The 17,418-nt window shown below is 43.9% G+C and overlaps 2 protein-coding genes across 5 annotated transcripts; both read right to left on the reverse strand.

Annotated features, from left to right (window-relative positions):
* Positions 1–30: 30 nt before the first annotated feature.
* CG13743 (uncharacterized protein) lies at positions 31–15,789 on the reverse strand. 3 transcript variants are annotated; one of them, NM_136600.2, is made up of 11 exons: positions 15,034–15,088; positions 14,436–14,729; positions 11,754–11,813; positions 6,024–6,332; positions 5,696–5,810; positions 5,061–5,313; positions 3,648–3,718; positions 3,357–3,518; positions 3,095–3,207; positions 2,839–3,030; positions 31–1,929 (listed from the first exon to the last, which is right to left on the reverse strand). In NM_136600.2, the coding sequence occupies exons 2-11, from the start codon at positions 14,502–14,504 to the stop codon at positions 1,687–1,689; spliced, it is 1,587 nt and encodes a 528-aa protein (NP_610444.2). In that variant the 5' UTR covers positions 14,505–14,729; positions 15,034–15,088; the 3' UTR covers positions 31–1,686. The 3 variants fall into 3 exon arrangements, with proteins under 3 accessions (NP_610444.2, NP_001246214.1, NP_001286224.1); NM_001259285.2 differs by lacking the exon at positions 11,754–11,813; NM_001299295.1 differs by lacking the exons at positions 3,357–3,518; positions 3,648–3,718; positions 11,754–11,813; positions 15,034–15,088 and adding an exon at positions 15,770–15,789.
* CG8197 (uncharacterized protein) lies at positions 15,642–17,105 on the reverse strand. 2 transcript variants are annotated; one of them, NM_001299296.1, is made up of 2 exons: positions 16,621–17,105; positions 15,642–16,546 (listed from the first exon to the last, which is right to left on the reverse strand). In NM_001299296.1, the coding sequence occupies exons 1-2, from the start codon at positions 17,039–17,041 to the stop codon at positions 15,804–15,806; spliced, it is 1,164 nt and encodes a 387-aa protein (NP_001286225.1). In that variant the 5' UTR covers positions 17,042–17,105; the 3' UTR covers positions 15,642–15,803. The 2 variants fall into 2 exon arrangements, with proteins under 2 accessions (NP_001286225.1, NP_610445.1); NM_136601.2 differs by having other exon boundaries at positions 15,744–16,546.
* Positions 17,106–17,418: the final 313 nt, after the last annotated feature.

Here is a 17,418-nt window from a genome sequence, read left to right on the forward strand (position 1 = left end):
ATAAGGATATAGTATGGAAACCGCAGTGTTGTTTTAGCATATTTCTAAAATGCAGTTTTATTATTTCAAGAGTATTTCATTTGGTTTTGCTTTAGCTTATCTATACATATATACTATTGGAATGAAATCGGATTTTGTTATCTCTGGGATATGCCTGCGTTGTAAATCAAAACTTCTCTACGCACACGATCCTCCGGTCAGATAGCATCACATCTAAACAATTTAATATAATAGTATGTATATATATGTAGCTACATGCATAATACGGCAATAATAGTTATTACAATTCGGCTATAATCGATCAATTCGTCCCTAATTCCCTACTACTGCTTTGATATACAATACATATATTTATTTAGCATAGCGCTAAAAAGAGAGATACAACGAGATATTTGGCGAGTGAAGAGATGAGCAATATCGTACGACAAGCGGATCTACATATATATAGCGTGTATATACAGGAAGTCTGTGGAAATTGTATGCTGCTGTTTCCGTTTCCGTTCTCGTATTCGTTGTGTAAAAGCGATAGGTTCAGTTGGTTAGTTGTTTAGATCTTGTAAAATGTATCTCAGAAAAGCCCTGGGCATGTCCCGTGTTCCTTGGCCATGATATGTAGTGTTTAAGCTCTTAGAATATAGAGTTGTGGGGTCTTCAGCTTGGTTCCGATCTCTCAGCCCGAAGAGAAAGTAAGAGGTGATGGCTTTTGTGTGAGTGTAAAGACTTTAATCACATCCAAAAATGCATACACATGTATTTACATAATATCGTGCAGTATAAACCAAGAGTTGTACAAAAATATATCTATGTTTCTGTATATATAAATATTCGATCGTGTTCGGTGTACATATGCAATTCAAAACAGAATTCAGTGCCGTTAACAACTCAAAACTGTTGTTCAAATCGATGTGTTGATGGGGATATATTGTAGTTTGATTTTAGTTCGGTTCAAGCGCATTTTTATCTACCCTTGTATACATATACATACATATAAAACTGGGGAATACGATCCGGTAACGTCGGGGCATACATAGTTACAAATAGTTCTCGGTACATACATATAATACTTGTTCGATTTCGTTTTCGATTTTGATTCACTTCTCAACTTGGGGAGTCGGTTGTCTCTAAGGATTGCATGTGTATATTGGTGCCCAAATAGTTTCAGACTACGCTAAAGCTACGGATAACATCTAGTTCTAGTTCGGTTTAGTTTGCCTTTGCTCGTTTCTTTCGATTCAATTCAATTCAAATCGCTTGCTCAACTTGATGGCTTCAAAGTACAGAGTACGGAGTACACACACACTTATATATCGAGGAACTTTCACTACTTTCAACAATATCGACATCAACAACGGGGATCCAACGAAATGTACACTTTAAACGACTATCCGGTGCAAATATACATGGGTTACTCGATCGGAGAGAATGCCTGGCCTTTGTACTGAGGTTCGCCCGTATCACACATCCGCTATCCGCTATCCACTAATCCAATTCAACACTGTGCCTACTACTTACTTACGCAGATACTTTGAACGTCTGGGACTCAGGTACAAGTTTCTTTCGATGCGACGTGGTGCAGCTGTATTAACCGAAGGTCAAATCAGAAGTTTCAACCCAAAAACCCAAACCATAAAAATGCGATCCCAACCCGCGCGCCCCACATCGTGGGCTGACTTCCGTTCCGTTAACTTAGTTCGAGGAGGTGGTGTTCTGAAACTCCTGCCGGCAGTAACCCATCACAATGTCCGATCGGCAGTCGCCGCCCATTAGACCCGGCAGGAGCACCGCCGCCCCCAAGATGGTCACCAGGGCTCCGAAGACCACCAGGCCCAGAGCGGGCAGCTTCTCCCGGCTGAGCAGGGCGTGCGGCTCCATCTGAATGTAGGCCAGGCCGGGCAGGATGTAGGCCAGGGGAATGGCCGCCAGGAGACCCTGAAATGGGTGGATTGTTGAATGTACTGATGGGCTGACGGGCTGATGTTCTGATGGGCTGGCTGATGGGTGGGGCATAAATTTGCATGGCAAATACAAAGACGGGTTCCGGCCAGAATTTGTAGATGCCGTTTGGGATTGGCGTTGTGGCCAATACCCGTGACTGGAATACAAGGGGCAAATGGCTACGGACGATAATAATAAACTTGGCCATACGGTTCTCCCTTTGGTCTGGCAAATGTGAATGGTGAAATCGGAATTAGTCTCAGATGTATTTAATGAAGCATTTGGTGGATTCTTTGTTGCATAGCTTTCTACTTGAATATATGGACTTTGGGAATTGGAATTTATTCTCTTTCATCTAGGCCAAATATTCACTCGGAAATAAATGCAAACGAAAACCGTAATAAATAATCTTTAAGTTTGCAAATTGCTTAGTCGAAGTTATCTCGATGATAAATGGTCTGAGCATTATAAATGATAAGAAATGTGTTCTTTCGGAAACTAGGAACATAAATGATTAATTTGTACATTAAAAAAGGTTTTGGGTAAACTCTTGCTGATTGTGATTAAACTAAAACACAAGTAAGCAGCTGAGTTTGCGGATTTAAGTTATCGCGTGTATTGAGGTAAAACCACAAAGTCATAAAGTGGGATAAATAAACATCAAGTGGACTTGTAAAAAATATTAGTATTGAAAGAAAGTATAAAGAAGATTACAAGTGCACATGGTCGCAATGATTTAAATAAATGTAAAAGTAAAGACTTTAAAGTAAGACTTTAAATGTTTCTTATTTCATCGGATGGGTACCATTCTTACATATATATAGAAACGCCTTCTTTTGGTCAAGGGTACCCAACCCATTTTCTAGGCGAACATGGATAAGGGACATGGAAAATCCTACTCACATTCAGCTCCAGCACCGAACCCAGGCAGTCGGTCATGGGCGAGATGACGAAGGCGCTGAACACGATGGCCATGGTAATGGCTTTCGAGTACTCATCGATAATGGCCCCCTTCTCCAGGCTGGGGTCCTTGTCCTGGGTGAACTCGCTGATGGGCTCCTTCAGCACGAACCGATGGACGAGGGCGCGCACAATCTGTGGGGAATGGCCCAAAATAAAAGTATGTTGCTAAACTGGCTCTGCGATTCCGGATGCTCACCTCGCGGGACACGAAGCACTCGATGGGGAAGGTCAGGAGTATCGATATGGAGAAGAGCACACGCGAGAAGTTCATCAGGTCGTCATCCCAGCAGTAGTTCTCCAGCAGGTCGCCTGCAAGAAGGAAAGCCGAATCCCATCGGGATTGGAACGGTCGTAAGCAGTAAATACTACAAGTATAGTAAATGCCGAAAACAGCAGACAGGAAACATCCACAAATTGCCTGTCACTGCAATTAAATGCAATTTGTGTCAATCCCTCACCTTGGGAAAGAGCGCGGAAGGTGGAGTAGCCGGCGATGCCGAAGAGGGCCGCCACCGTCCAGGCAAATCCAATCGAAATGTGGGTGACCTTCTCCCAGCGCTCCATGGTCGCGTCGCGCATCGATTGATAAACGAGGAAGGTGTTGTGATGACACATGAAAGCTGCACGGACGGATGTCCAATAAAAAGATAGATAGATACATAGATAGATAGATGGATGGATGGGATACGCATATGGATATATATGGAAGGCAAGTGGAAAGTCAAGTGGAAAATCCACACTCTGCTCACCGAAGACCATGATGCCCGTGGCCGGGATTAGATCCGAGTTGGCGAACCGCCACGATTCCGCCGTGTCCGTCCTGGAAACAAATCGTTGCGGGCAGAGAAGGGAAGAAAAAGGTTTTTTTCCCGGAAAGCATTACACAAAAGTTAACACCAAATTAACATTTCGTTGGCTCGGACAGCCGCAGGAAATGTGAATTATTCGCATAAAAAATGAGTAAAAACAAAAGGTGCGCACCCAAAGATAAGGAATGGAAAGGTAGACTGAAGGCCAGGCAGCTGCGAATGGGAAATTTATTTAAATTTTATACCAAGCCGCAGACGCAGCATTCAAGGTTCGCTTTACCCCCCCCCCCCCCTGCTGAAGAGGGGCAAGTCCTGCCCCTCGTTAACCTTCAAACTGCAGGGGAAAATTGTTGCTTTCAGCTCATACTCATATGTATGTATGCATGCAACTCAGTTGCACTGCAACAGACTCAACAGAACTCGACTCGCCTCGCCTAATGAAAAGCCATAAAAGGGAAACAAGTGGCACACTAAATTTTATGAGCTCTGCGCCACCCTGCAGATTCCTCCGCACCACCGGCGGGAGCAGGAGCACCACCGCCCCGGGCAGTTGCCACAGATTTGAAAGCACTAAAGCGGCACTTAGCACTAAAGCCCAGGACCACCACCCAGACCCACCCCCAAGCCAGACCAAGTCAGACCACCATCACCCTCGCAATGGGGATACCCCATCCGGAGCGCTATTCCCCAGCCCAGGTCCAACTGGCTGCAACTGTGTCGGCGGTTAGGGAAAATCGGCGAAAAGTACACAATTTGTAATTAAAATGTAAATAAATCTTCACGCGCACAACCAGCGTTGTTTGTTTCTATTTTACCTTCTGCCATTTTTTTAATTGCTTCGGCGGCCAGAAAGTTAAAGAGAAAGTTAGGGAAAGTGTCTGGTCTACAAAAGAAAATCACTTTCAGTTGGCAATTTTTTTTTAATTCCCTATGAGTCTATAAAATCAATACTTTCGATAATAAAACCAAATAGTGTAATGTAATTATTAACGGTACGTAAAAATTTGAATACATTCCCATCTCATTTGTTATGCCAAATTCCTGGCCCTCTAAATTCTGCTAATTAGGTATTTATGGAATTAGTCAGTGATCAGGTAGTAATTGCATTTCATTGCCTAAATTCAAGCGGTAATTGACTCAATCAATAGGCATTGTCACATCACTTAAAATGGCAATCAATTAGTTTTGCACGCCATGCTGTTTCAACAAATGTAAAAATGTAAATTTTTGCACCAAAACTAAAAGCCTGACTTTAATGAAATAACCAAGTAATCAATTTTAAAGAATATCCTCGAATCACTGACATTGTGTGCTCTTGGTGGAAAATTGAAGGCATTGAGCTAGCATACTTACACCTTATAATCGCCCGACATGAGCTTGATGATGACGGCAAACAGGATGAAGACCACGCACGCCAGGCTAATGAAGCTGGCTCTGGCCAGTCTGGAGACGTTCTTGTAGAGACAGAGGGGCATCACCACGCCCACGTTGACGAAGAAGACCACGCCCAGTCGGACGGCGCCCATGGAACCGCCCCAGGAGGGGAAGAAGCGGACCAGAACCTTCGACAGCGTATCGCCCACCACCACGTTGTAGGAAATCATGGCTGAAAAGAGGGTTGGGTTTCCATCACAAACATTGCTCATAAAGTTTATATTACATCATAAAAGTGTAATATTGCAAACATCAAATCACAATTGATTAATAGAGATAACAAAAAAATCGACTTAAGTAAAGGCATTGCAAAATATAAAGGGAATATATAAGGGATATTAAGGATGTGTACCCTAGCATTAAAATAAAATTTATTAATTTAATTAAGCTTCTAACTTAAACAAGTTGGCTCTTCGAAAAACAAGGGGAAACTAATAAAATAATATAACATATGCTAATGAAAAATAGTGCTTAAGTATAACAAACTAAAACCTTATGATAGTATTGAAATAATAATGAAATGTGCAAAGTATGCAATAACTTGCACAACTCACCCAGGAATGGATACATGAACTGCAGCAGGGAGAGCAGGTAATAGCCGTACTTGCCGTAGGCCGCCTCCATGATGCCCGGATAGCTGAACCGACCGCAGATGTGGCCGCATCTGACCTGCAAATGAAATGAGGCTTAAACGGCAGCACACGCCCTCGCAAATGAGTGGGCTCGTTAATTATGCAGCAAATGCTAATGCCCGGAGTCGAGCGGAAATGCGTTTGGCATGTGACTTTGGTCGCTTCGGTCTGGTCAGATGTCCAGATTGCCTGATTGGAACTTTAAAACCGATTTGGGAAAGGCATCGAGTTAGGGGGGCCTGCCACTCACCATCAGGATGAGTGAGTAGTCGGTGATGTAGGCCACCAGGATGAGCAGGGCCAGGCCCAGTCCGAATCCGGCCCTGTGAAGGGCGTAGGGTATGCCGATGACGCCGCTGCCCACGATGGAGTTGATGTAGTTGAACGAGGCCTGTGGCAGCGAGGACAGCGTGTCCCCCAGTCCGGCATCCTGCTGTGCTTGCTGCTGCTGCTGCGAATGCTGGCGATGCTGTTGCTGCTGCTGCTGCTGCGGCGGCTGCTGCTGCTGCTGATGTGGCTGTTGCGGCTGGCCCTGTTGCTGATGTGTCTGATGGTTGTTCTAGGACGGTGTAACGTACAACAAAGGTTAGCTATCCGTCGCCCTTGTGCTGCTCGCCATTACTGCTCGTTGATTGGGATAAGAGCGCAAAATTGCCTCGAGTGCCTCTTTACATCAAAAGCAAAACCAACAGAACCCGCCTTCCAGTACCATCCACACACCACCCACCTACTCCCCCGACAGTCAATGTTGCGTATACGCAATATTCAGGTAGAGGCAAAGACAAAGGCAGCTCGTATCCGTATCGTAAATTGCGGTTTCGCCAAAACCCTTTTCCCCACTCTATTGTGTGTGCACTGAGAAAAAATAGGTCTTTGGAATTCCATTTGTGGACTTCCATTTAATATATCACTGTAATCATGAAATAAATGATTTCCTTTTCTCTGTATTTTTGAAACCTATCAACAGAATTTGTTTAACTTTGATTAAAATTATATACACTGTATAGAGTCGAAAACACGTCCTTTAACTATTTCAATTTTTCAACGAATATAGTACATACTTTCACGCTACGAGTAACGGGTATAAAAAGTGCACTTGAAACTGATTATATTGTTTTCTCTATGTGTTTATGAACGTGTGTTGGTAATATAAGTTCCCCATATACCCAGCAACAGCCGCCTGCCATAAAAGACAATTTTATATGAAGAGCTCCTACATAAACATAAATAAAATTCCTCAACAACGCCATAAAGTCACGAAAAGCGGGCCAATGTTGTGGCCCACATTTACAGCATGGCAACTAAAAAATAAAGCAGCAAAAAATAATAAAAACCGAAGGGATAAGCCCAATTTGGAGCAAAACTTTAGCCAGCTGGCAATTAAAGAAGTTCTAGCAACTGAACTTCGGGAAAACAGCAAACAAACAACGGAAAAGTTTACACTTCTGCAGCTTTGGCCGCAAACGCCCTTAAAATGGGAAGTGAGTGCAAAGTAAACATTTGCCAGAACTACTTTAAAATGGTTTCTGGAGGTGTTTGGGTAATGAACATTTCCAAAGGCAAATTACGCGCGAGTCGAGTTGAGTTTTCAATTCAATTAGTTGGCGTCAAAGGTCACAGGTGTATGTTGCTTGTATTTTGGTTGGGATGGAGACGGGCAGAACCAGCCGTCGAGTGTCAAAGAAAGTGGCTAATTATGAGGCACGGCCACTGGAAGGGCAACAGGAAACCCGGCCAAAGTCAAACAGGCAGTCCCACTGCCAAGGCTGAATCAGCCGGGCAAGGTTACGGCAGCTGCGGCCCAATGAAATTACAGAGTGTCCGTTGTCAGCGGACCAGGTCCTTCGTCCTTACAAAAAAAAAACACGCCAGAGAGGAAAAAATGAAACAAAAAAGTTGAAAAACAAATTGCCCCGTCGAAGGCAAATGAACAAACGTTAATCTCGAGCAAACCCTTGAAGGCTGAGAACTCTCAACAGGATAATTCATAGCCAGCTGGCTTGATTAGTTTATCATGTGGAACATTACGCCTCCATCAAATTGCGATGGCCACTTGTCCTTGGGCTCGTTCAACTTTCATCACAGGATCAAGCGATGCGCACGAGGAATCATAAATAATAGCTTGAATAAATGATTTCGATGAATGAATAAATCTGTTTCCGCTGTTCAATCGAGCGTATTTTTCGAGTCAAGTTCGAACTCGGACATCACATGTATGCTCGCATTGGGCGGTCAAAATGAAAACTCGAAAATTCGTCCGAACTCTCATACATAATTTGGCAGCATTCCCCTGTCAGCAATTAAGCCGCGCGAATCCAATTAATTTGACAAGGGAAAAGGGGGCAAATGAGGCACCAACAAAAAAAATCGCAGTCGAAACTCAATTGACTGAAAAGCGTGTGAAACGGGAAAACAGATAGGAATCAACTGGGGGAAAAAAAAACAAGAGATGAAAATTGCGCGGTGGCTTTTCAAAAGGCGCACGTGCACACATGCCATCTGGAAATCCACCTGGTACCTGACTAACAGAACGTTTCTAATAAAAGGCAAACATTGTCGCAGGCAAATACGAACTCAAACACAAATAGCAAGCGCCGCACTCGAAAGGCAATCTCCACTGGGAGCCAGGCCGAACAATCCTGAAACAATCCAGGATCCGGTCCTGGTGGCAAACAACCCATTTAATGCACTGCACGATTTTAATTAATAACACTCATGTCCTTGGACCTTGCCTCGCACTTTCCCTTCCAACTTTTCTGTGCGGCCTAAAAATGGTATTAAAATACCCTTTTTCTTTATTAAAGGGGAGAAAGGATTATGAAGGTCTAACACAAAGATAATGGAAATGTTAATTAATTGTAGATAATTAGGTACCTAGTTTACATAACTTTTGTCAGCACTGCTGGGAGCTTAGGTACAGCTTGCCCAGAAAAAGTGGACAAAATATTGGGAAATTTGTAATAAAATTAATTAAAATAGAAAACTGAAATATTATCCGCATATTTTTAATAAGCCTTAGAATATAAGATAAGATTCAAGAAAAAGTTTATTATACGAAAATTGTTCCACTACCTGTGTTACAAATTTATCTTATGGCCCAGCATTGCCCAAGGTTACATAGTATGGTAAAGGGTAAGAACAAGTTGTTTGGCCAAAACGACGGACACATATTTGGCTGGCCTAATGAAATTAGAGAACAACGCCGACACAATGGCAGCAGCCATTTGCACTTTAATAAAAACGTTTTTGGGGAACAGCAAACAACACACATTCATGCCCAGATTGAAAGGACCGGTGCATGTTTGGGTGCTCCTCCGGGTCTGGCCAAACAATTAACCAGGGAGCCAAAATTAGGCGCAAGCCAAAATGGCATGGTGTTGGCAAAACCCGCCACTTGCCGCAGAACTGCCGCCTTTTTGCATTCCAAATACGTGTCCCCCTGAACTATTGACACAGTCGCGTCGGCATTGTTGTCCTTCCAGTTCCTGCCGTTGCCCGGGTTGCCCGGGTTGCCTGGGTTGCACCTCCACCTCCCTCCGGGCGATAGACAAACAGGGCCTACTGCACCACATGTAGGCAACCATCTGCCCATGCCACCCATGTGCCCATCTGCCCGATACCTCAGTCTCCGTGTATAGCGAAAAAGTAAACACTAACATGCGAGGCAGCCAAATGGTCCTCCGGTCAGGCTTAACAAGGGGTGGGGATGGACTCCGGATGGGTTTGGTTGGGTTGGGTTGGTTTGGTTTGGTTTGGGGATTGTGTTGTTTTAGGGAAATGGAAAAGAGTCTGACCTTTGCCGGCTGCATGGGAGAAGTAACCCAAGAAACCACAAGTGTGACTACATTTGTTTTGATAAAAGCTATATAATGATTTTATCATATTTATATATTCAATATAATATAAACTATAATAGCATAAATGTGCTTTGAACATCTTATCTTTAGACCAACATTTCCGTACACAAACTTGTTAATGAGATTGTGAATGCATTGCATTTCAGAACAGCTTCTATGAAGCTCAGGGTTTTTGCACAGCAACAGCTGCTCTACCACTTATACAGTCTCTTTAATTTTGTAGATAGTAACAAACTTCTTATAAATAATTAAAACTTAGTCAACGAATAATTTGGCTAAGTGCAAAAACCAAAAACACTTAAAAAGCTTTGAGCATATTGTTGAAATCCAGCATCTGGCGATTGCTTTTCGACTGCATTCATTTCCACAGGGAAAGTACATAAGAATGATCTTTCCATTCTTTCTTAGTTTTATCATGGTCCTGAACGAAGTACTGACCAGATGCACCTCATCCACTTTGGTAACTATAACTGGCACCACACACACAAGAACCCATTAATCAACTGTTACTAGTCGCTCATCAAATTATCTATTCAATTAAATACAATAGTTTAAGCTAATGGAAATCTACTAGTTTTAGTAATACCAAAATAAATCCCATAAAAACAAATTATAAGTTAGCTACCCAAAATATAATGTATTAAGTAATCTCCACCCTTTTTGTGCAATTTATCCAATGTTTTTAACAGTTGCTTCTGCACTTTCTGTGTTTAATTTAATTTTTGCAGTTCCCTTTCAGTCCAATTAATGCGAAGTCTCCGCCGTTGGCCAAGAGCTGTTCCACTTTCGGCTGGAACTAACCTAATTGAGAAACAGTCAGCCAGCAGGCAGAGTGTCCCAACTATTGGCAATTTGGCTTTGAGCCGACGCGACCATTAGTTGTGCAAACAATCAGGGCTCTTTGGCTGCTTTATTTTTATTCGCACCCTCTCCCACTCGTTAATGCTGAAATTTTTTTCGACCAGCCTTGGCTTGGCCTAATGGCTTTGCCAACAACAAAGCCAAAGACTTGTTTGGTGCGAGGCCTGGGAAAACAACAAAGGGCCAACACACTCGCCGACTGGCATTCCTTACTTATGCATGGTAATGCATCAAATATTACACAATGTTCCCTTCAAGTTCTTGGCCAACGTCGCCGCCTTCATTTTCTCCTCCTTTTCGCTGGCTCTGAAAATCACTACTGTGTATGTTTGAGGATATGTATGGGAAATCCTTTCCAGCTCCTTTCGACAGACATTCTCTGGTATTAGTTGTCGGGATTAGACTCGGCTTAAAGCCACGCCAGCTTGGAATAGGCTTAGTACACTTTTTACTGGCCCTTAATAAGAGGTAAGCCAGATGGATGGGTTTATTCCTCGTAAGCCCAGGTAGGCGGCTCAACATGACTTATGGCTCAAAGTCCACAGTGACCACATTATCCTCGAGAGTGTAGGAACCTTAATAGTTTCGAGAAGATTGAGTTCAGGATTTTAATGATTACTTTATAAAGTAAAGTAAAATTCTAAAATAAAAGGGGTGGGCAAATATAATTACTTGTATTGATTATTAAAGTAAGATAAGTTTAGCTCCATCTTAAATGGAAAATTATAGATTTAAATGGCGCGACGGAATAGTTTGACATATTTCTCCCCTTTTAACTGCTCCTAAACAGCCTTCATTACCAGGCGGCGCACATTTAATTTTCATTAGGTTTTATATTTCCCTCCATCGAGTCGGACTAAAAGTATGCAATAAAAGCACACATTTCAATTGTAATTTGTCTTCATTATCAACTCGTACACGATGCAATATTTAATAAGGCGCTCGCGAAGTAGGCAAGGAAGTATTTCTTAATAAGAAAATTCTTTTGATGTCCAGGGACCAAAAGCAATTTGTACCGCCCGAAAGACCCCGTAGAAGGTCGCGGCCAGAATGCCAGAATGCTAGAATGCCAGATGTGTCCCACCCACACCATCCGTCTCTCTCTCTCTCTCTCTCTCTTTCCCCACTCGCCGTCTCTTTCGCACCGAGCTAGTGTAGGCGTTACTCGGGGCGGGAATTTAATGAATGTGAAGGGGACTTGAGTGTGAACACGACTACGATTCGCAATGCAAGTGCAGTCGAGAATGTGGGTCAGAGTTTACCTTCATTATATTGTTGAAGTCATCGAATGCATAAGCCTCGGCAACCGACACATCGCTGCCCTGGTGGATCGCATGAAAATCAAATTGTTAGCCATTAAATCGAGTTCACTTCAACGACAATCCGAAGTGCGCGCTGAATGATTCGCTTAAAACATAAACGTAAAATACACATCAAACCAAACACAACCAAACCAAGCACACATGCATGCACGAATCATACCGCACAAAAAAATTCCAATTTATTCGCATGCCAAATATCTGTATATGGATATACTACATGTGCATATATATACATATATATATATATATATAGCGCACATATCTTTATGGAACACGTGTTTTCACATATCGCTGTGGGAAATGCGAGCCCGAGCTCAGTGGTTGTCTGAGTTTTCCTCGTCTTTTTATCGTTTTGCCCGTCAATATCCGAGATACGAACGCGCACAGTGTTTGCTTTTTATTGTTCCGCCAAAGCAGCGGGGAGTTGAGAGTCCGCCAGGCGTCGAAATCGAATCCATTTAAGACACATCCATCGCACACACACTCACCCATTGGGAGGGAGGCCCAGGAGATGGACTAAGCGGGGTCTCGATGGGGTTTTGGCGATTCACCTTGATTGCCTGCGAGCCACAATGGCTGAGGAGCAGCACTGGGCTATGCAACAGTTATTGCATAACTTGTGCGGGGTGGCGTATGCGTGATGCCCGTTGTCCATACGCCGTGTGAGCCCAGCCCACCGTCTTTTCTACAACTCTCCAAATATCCAGTGATTGACCATCAGTAGTCATTGCTTTTGAAATTTATCTAATTATGGTTTTCCGCACCACGATTTCTCATCACACCCGCACAATGTTTAATTTAATTGGGTCAATTGAGAGTGGGATTGAGTTAAGCGTTCGAGCGAATGGCTTCCGGGCCAATTTGAAATTCCAATGCAGACATAATTGTCGGCCCAGAGTGTCGGAGAACTCGTAGGGCTCCCCAGGGCCAAGTGCTGCACTGCCAGCTGCAGCTGACATTGATTTCTGTTATCTCACGAGGGGGTGACATTCTTATTGGATGCCTCAGCTGGCCCAGCTGCCACGAAGGGAGTAGCTCAAGGATCAGAAGAAGGAGGAGGCACAGGCGGAGCCGGTCCAAGGCCAGATGCCAGATGCGAGGCGCTGCCACCACATGCCGTGCATACTAAGCGGCGATTAAGTGGATGCGGATGCGGCTGTGCCCGGAGCAGGACCCATAAATCCATCGCCCCCTTATCCTTATCGCTATGTGTGGGTGCTGTGTAATTAAAGGCCGTTCGCGCCGCATATTGATTTTGTTATCTCGAGCATTTTTGGCGGCCACCTCCTTGGGGTGCCTAATTAAATCTTGGGGGATCTCGGACAAACTTTCACGCCCGTCAAAGGTCAGCGGTTAGACAATAAATAGCCGAGTCCTTGGGGCCACAGGCGATTCAATTGCTTGTCATCAATCATAGCATGTTGTGAATTGTGCTTTGGATAATCACTCAATCAGGACACGATTCGGTAGTTTCCATGTATCATTGTCTAAGTCTCGGTCGGATGGGAATGGGAATGGGAATGGGGATGGGGATGCGGTTCCACGGGTGCTGAAAACAAATTGATTTAACAGTCCTTCTACGAGTTGCGGGCCACGATTTCAAGTGTGTGTTACTGCGTTTGTGCACACCGACAGACACGCAAGCCAATTCGAGCAGTTTGGCGGAATGGAATTCATAACGAGCTTAAGGGATTATCGGGCTTTACCCGACCCGTCGCCAGATCCCGAAATCCCAGTGAAATCCCCTTGACCAGATTTATATGCAAATGTAGGCGGGCCATTTATTAGGCCATGATTGATCGACGAGCCATATTGTGTCTTAACAATTCATTGGGCAGCCAAGGAATCGGACACACATTTTCATGTGTCGTCAAATCTGTTGTGGCTGTCGACTTGGAAAATTTAATTTGCTTCACAAAGCAAACTTAATCTCCATCGATTACGTTTTCATAGTCACATTCAGTCAACGTGCGCAATAATTTTCAAATGACAGCACAAATCATATACTTGTGCTCTACTTCTAAAATGTCACAATTTAAAACATTTGACAAGGCATGAAGTGGAATAATTTTCGGATTAAACTTAAAATTTGCAACTACAATGATTGCCAAATTCTAGATAAAGTTTCAAATTATCTAAAGGGGATAACAAAAAGTTTCAATTGTGCTTGGCGCACAGACTAATGGGATCATTTTAACTTTTAATTCTATTAAAATATAAAGAAGAGTTGCTATGTTATGCAAATATAGATACAATAGGAAATAAATATTTTTCAAATTTAACAAATGTCCCAATGACAAATAAAAGGATTTTTGTAATTTTTTTCAAGAGTATGAGAAACCTGGTGAAAGTGGAAGTTGTTCCGAATGGAACAACTGGGCACCGCTGAGAACCCCGACTTCTGCCACAATCCCGGTCATTATGCACTCAGTGGGCAGCTGGCCAATCAGTCAGTTCGTGTGGCTGCAATTAGTCGGAGTTCCTGCGGCTGGGAAGTGTGCAATTAGGGTGCTGCAAGGAAGTGCTCGAGTTGTGGGTGCTCTCAGTGATTCGGGGCGAGGACTCGAGAAACAGGCGCTTCTGAGACTCAAACTAAGTGCATGTAATTGGGGGCCAACTCACCTGGCGCTGCAGGATATAGCTGAATTCCGTGGCGGTGTTGCGTCGACTGTCGTTCATGTTCATGTTCATGTTGCTTGGTCGGGTTGCTTCTGCTTTTGCCTTTTGCCTTTGGTCCAACTTTGCTAGTAGTGAAAGTTGTAACAGCCACTGGCTTCTTTATAGTTCAGTTCGTTTAGTTAGTTTTGGTTTTGATTTCGTTTTCAGTTTAGTTTTAGCTCTGGTTTCGGTTTAGTTTAGGTGGGTAGTTGGCTGGCCATAAGCAGTAGCTGAATAAATATGTGTACCAGCATCCGCCTGCAAGCATATAAGCAAATTTTCAACTGAAATAAGATAAAAGGAGCGGGGAAATACAAATTGGCCGCAGGCACAACACAGTTTTAGTTTTCTTGTTAATTATGAAGAGTTATACAAGAACTGGAGCACATCACTTTCTAGCACTGTCACTGAACGGCAAACAAACGAAACGAGCACGGGATTATTATCTAGTTATCTAGTTTGGAATGTTGTGTAAGAATTCGTTAGTTTCCTATTCGGGTTTTTTGTTATTTTGAATTTTTTTATGCTGTGCATTTCTCAATGGAGTTTTGCATCGGCTAACCGATTTGTCGGATGTTCGATGCGATTCGGTTGCTTCGACGCTTTCGATGAGACTGCAGCAATGAAAATATATTGCGAAACTCTCAACAAGGATACCGTTAGCGTTGTCCTGTCGCCGTCGCGCCGCTGCCGAAGTTCTGCTCCCTCTCCGCCCTCGCTCTCCACGCGTCGCCGTCGTTTTCTTTTTCGCTCATTATGCTGTCGTTGTTGTTGCTGTCTGACTTTGAAATCGCCACACATTCACAAGTGCACACACACGCACACGAACTGCGCTCTCACAATAACAAAACAGAAGCCGGAAACGAAAGCGAAAGTTGCCACTCCGTCGGGTCAGCTGTTTGGTCCTAAAAGCTCGCTCCCAAGCCAAGCTTTCCATCCCACTCAACAGTAGTCTGGCAGCACCGCCTCTTCATTCATTGGGAATGCGAGAGAAAGCCGGAGAGCGAGAAAGTGAGCACGTGGTTGCAAAGCTTACGCCGCACAGTGGGCCGAAAACTTCCATTTATATGCATATTAGGAAACTTTGTTAGAAAAATCTTACTATTAGAAATATTAGTATTGATGTTTTACTATTAGTTACGACGTAATTTAAAATACAATTTTTATACCTTCCCCTAAAAAATATATATTCAAATTTCCTTTAAAAAATCATAGTACCACGTAACACGTCTGCAACCGATATCTTTGAGAAGTACTACCACAACTGATTTTAGCGGCATAGACTTTAATTTACTTACGAGTAAACACAACTAACAACTTTCTATCCACTTTCTAACGCCAAGGCACCACTCTGTAATCCTGCAGTGCCTCGTCGTATGTGTAACTGATGTCCAGCTCGGAGTGGAGTACTACCTCGGCATCCAGCAAGCGACGCACTATCATCGCGGTACGCGAGTCAAAGTGGTTGCCATACAAGGTTAGTTTTTCCAGCTTGCACTGTTTCTTCATGGCCAGAAGGATGAGATTCACTGCCGTCGGACCCATGTCGTTGTAGTTCAAGTGCAGGACCTGCAGTCTGCGGCACGAGGCCAGGTACTTGGCCACCCACTCGCCGCCGTGCGTACCAATCGAGCAGTAGCTCAGGTCCAGCAACTCCAGATTGCCACCCATGGACATTCCACGCAGCAGAAAGAAGGCTCCATCCGGACCGATCTTGTTGCAGGCGATTCGCAGGCGCCGAAATTTCGAGTTGGTCCGTGCCAGGTGCTCGGCAATGGGAATCATGTCCTGGGCGGTCAGTTCGCAGTGCTCCAGCGAAAGAGCCCAGAGTGTATTCTGCATCAGCAGCGAGCTCAGCACGGATGAAATTTTCTCCGTGTCCAGGCTGAGGCTCATCCCCAGCAGCCGGTTGGCGCTCAAGCGTCGCACTCCAGGCGACTTATACACTCCGTCCGCGATCAGAGCGAAGTTGAACTGTGTCAGGCTGCAGCTGGACACGTTGAGCCTGCGCAGAGTCTTGCTTACCAGCAGGAATTCTCGCAGGATGCGCACGTCTTCATCGGTGAGGGGTGTTCCTGGATGTATAGAGAAAGAGTGAGTTAAGCATGTAGCCCAAAGGGACGAGTACCTTGAACTCCACATTAGTTACCTTCCAAGCTGAGCTGGCTAACATTCATCTTGGCCGCATTGAGACGCAGCATCACGAAGAACTCCCGAGGAAACCGCATCAGTCGCAGCTCGATGTACCAAACGGGGAGCAGCGAGCGGACAAAGTCCTTCAGCAAGCCCGCATCCCAGTTGCTGACAACCAAGCTGGAAATTTGGACAGACAACTGGGGACGCCGCAGCAGATAGTTAACGATGATCCGCAAGTCACGGATGCAGTGGTACCTCCGACCAATCCGTTCCTCGAACGTGAGTCGCTTGAACTGGAACTGGCGGTAGGGTCTCTTATCGTACTCCCGCTGCCAACAGTAGAGCAAAAGGATCGTGAAGAGGCGGCTCTTCTCCGCCGCAGGACTCGGACATTCCTTTGGATTATACTCGCATGGGAGGAGCACGTCGCACATCCTGAACTCTATCGTGTATAAGATCAATAATTAAACTATTTAAAAGTTATTGTGAATTTATGACAACTGAGCCAGCGCAGATTGTGTGTGAAAGTAAATCGATAAGTATTTAAAGGCTATTTATATGCTGCATACTTTTTAGCTGAAGTGTCAAGAGAATCTATGTAAAATACAAACTTTGTGTGTGCTATTTACACCTTCCACTACTAGCGGCAATTCATTTAAACATTTAAACACATTTAAAACACATTTTATTTTAAATATTAAGTTGCTTGTAATATTTTATTTGAAATAACTAAGTACGCATTTATTTACATAAAATAGTCCTTTTTGTATGGTATGAAAACCTAGAACTAGTATGAATAAAAGTTAGTGGT

Source organism: Drosophila melanogaster, chromosome 2R (genome assembly GCF_000001215.4).
Source record: "Drosophila melanogaster chromosome 2R".
In the NCBI taxonomy this organism is placed as follows: domain Eukaryota; kingdom Metazoa; phylum Arthropoda; class Insecta; order Diptera; family Drosophilidae; genus Drosophila; species Drosophila melanogaster.

Coding starts and splice junctions, on each gene's coding strand:
- CG13743 (NM_136600.2), bottom strand. CDS start 14,504: ATGAACATGAACATGAACGACAGTCGACGCAACACCGCCACGGAATTC. Junction 3,519..3,647: donor CACGGGCATCATGGTCTTCG/GTGAGCAGAGTG, acceptor CCGTCCGTGCAG/CTTTCATGTGTCATCACAAC. Junction 3,031..3,094: donor AGTGCTTCGTGTCCCGCGAG/GTGAGCATCCGG, acceptor CATTCCCCACAG/ATTGTGCGCGCCCTCGTCCA.
- CG8197 (NM_001299296.1), bottom strand. CDS start 17,041: ATGTGCGACGTGCTCCTCCCATGCGAGTATAATCCAAAGGAATGTCCG. Junction 16,547..16,620: donor TAGCCAGCTCAGCTTGGAAG/GTAACTAATGTG, acceptor CTATACATCCAG/GAACACCCCTCACCGATGAA.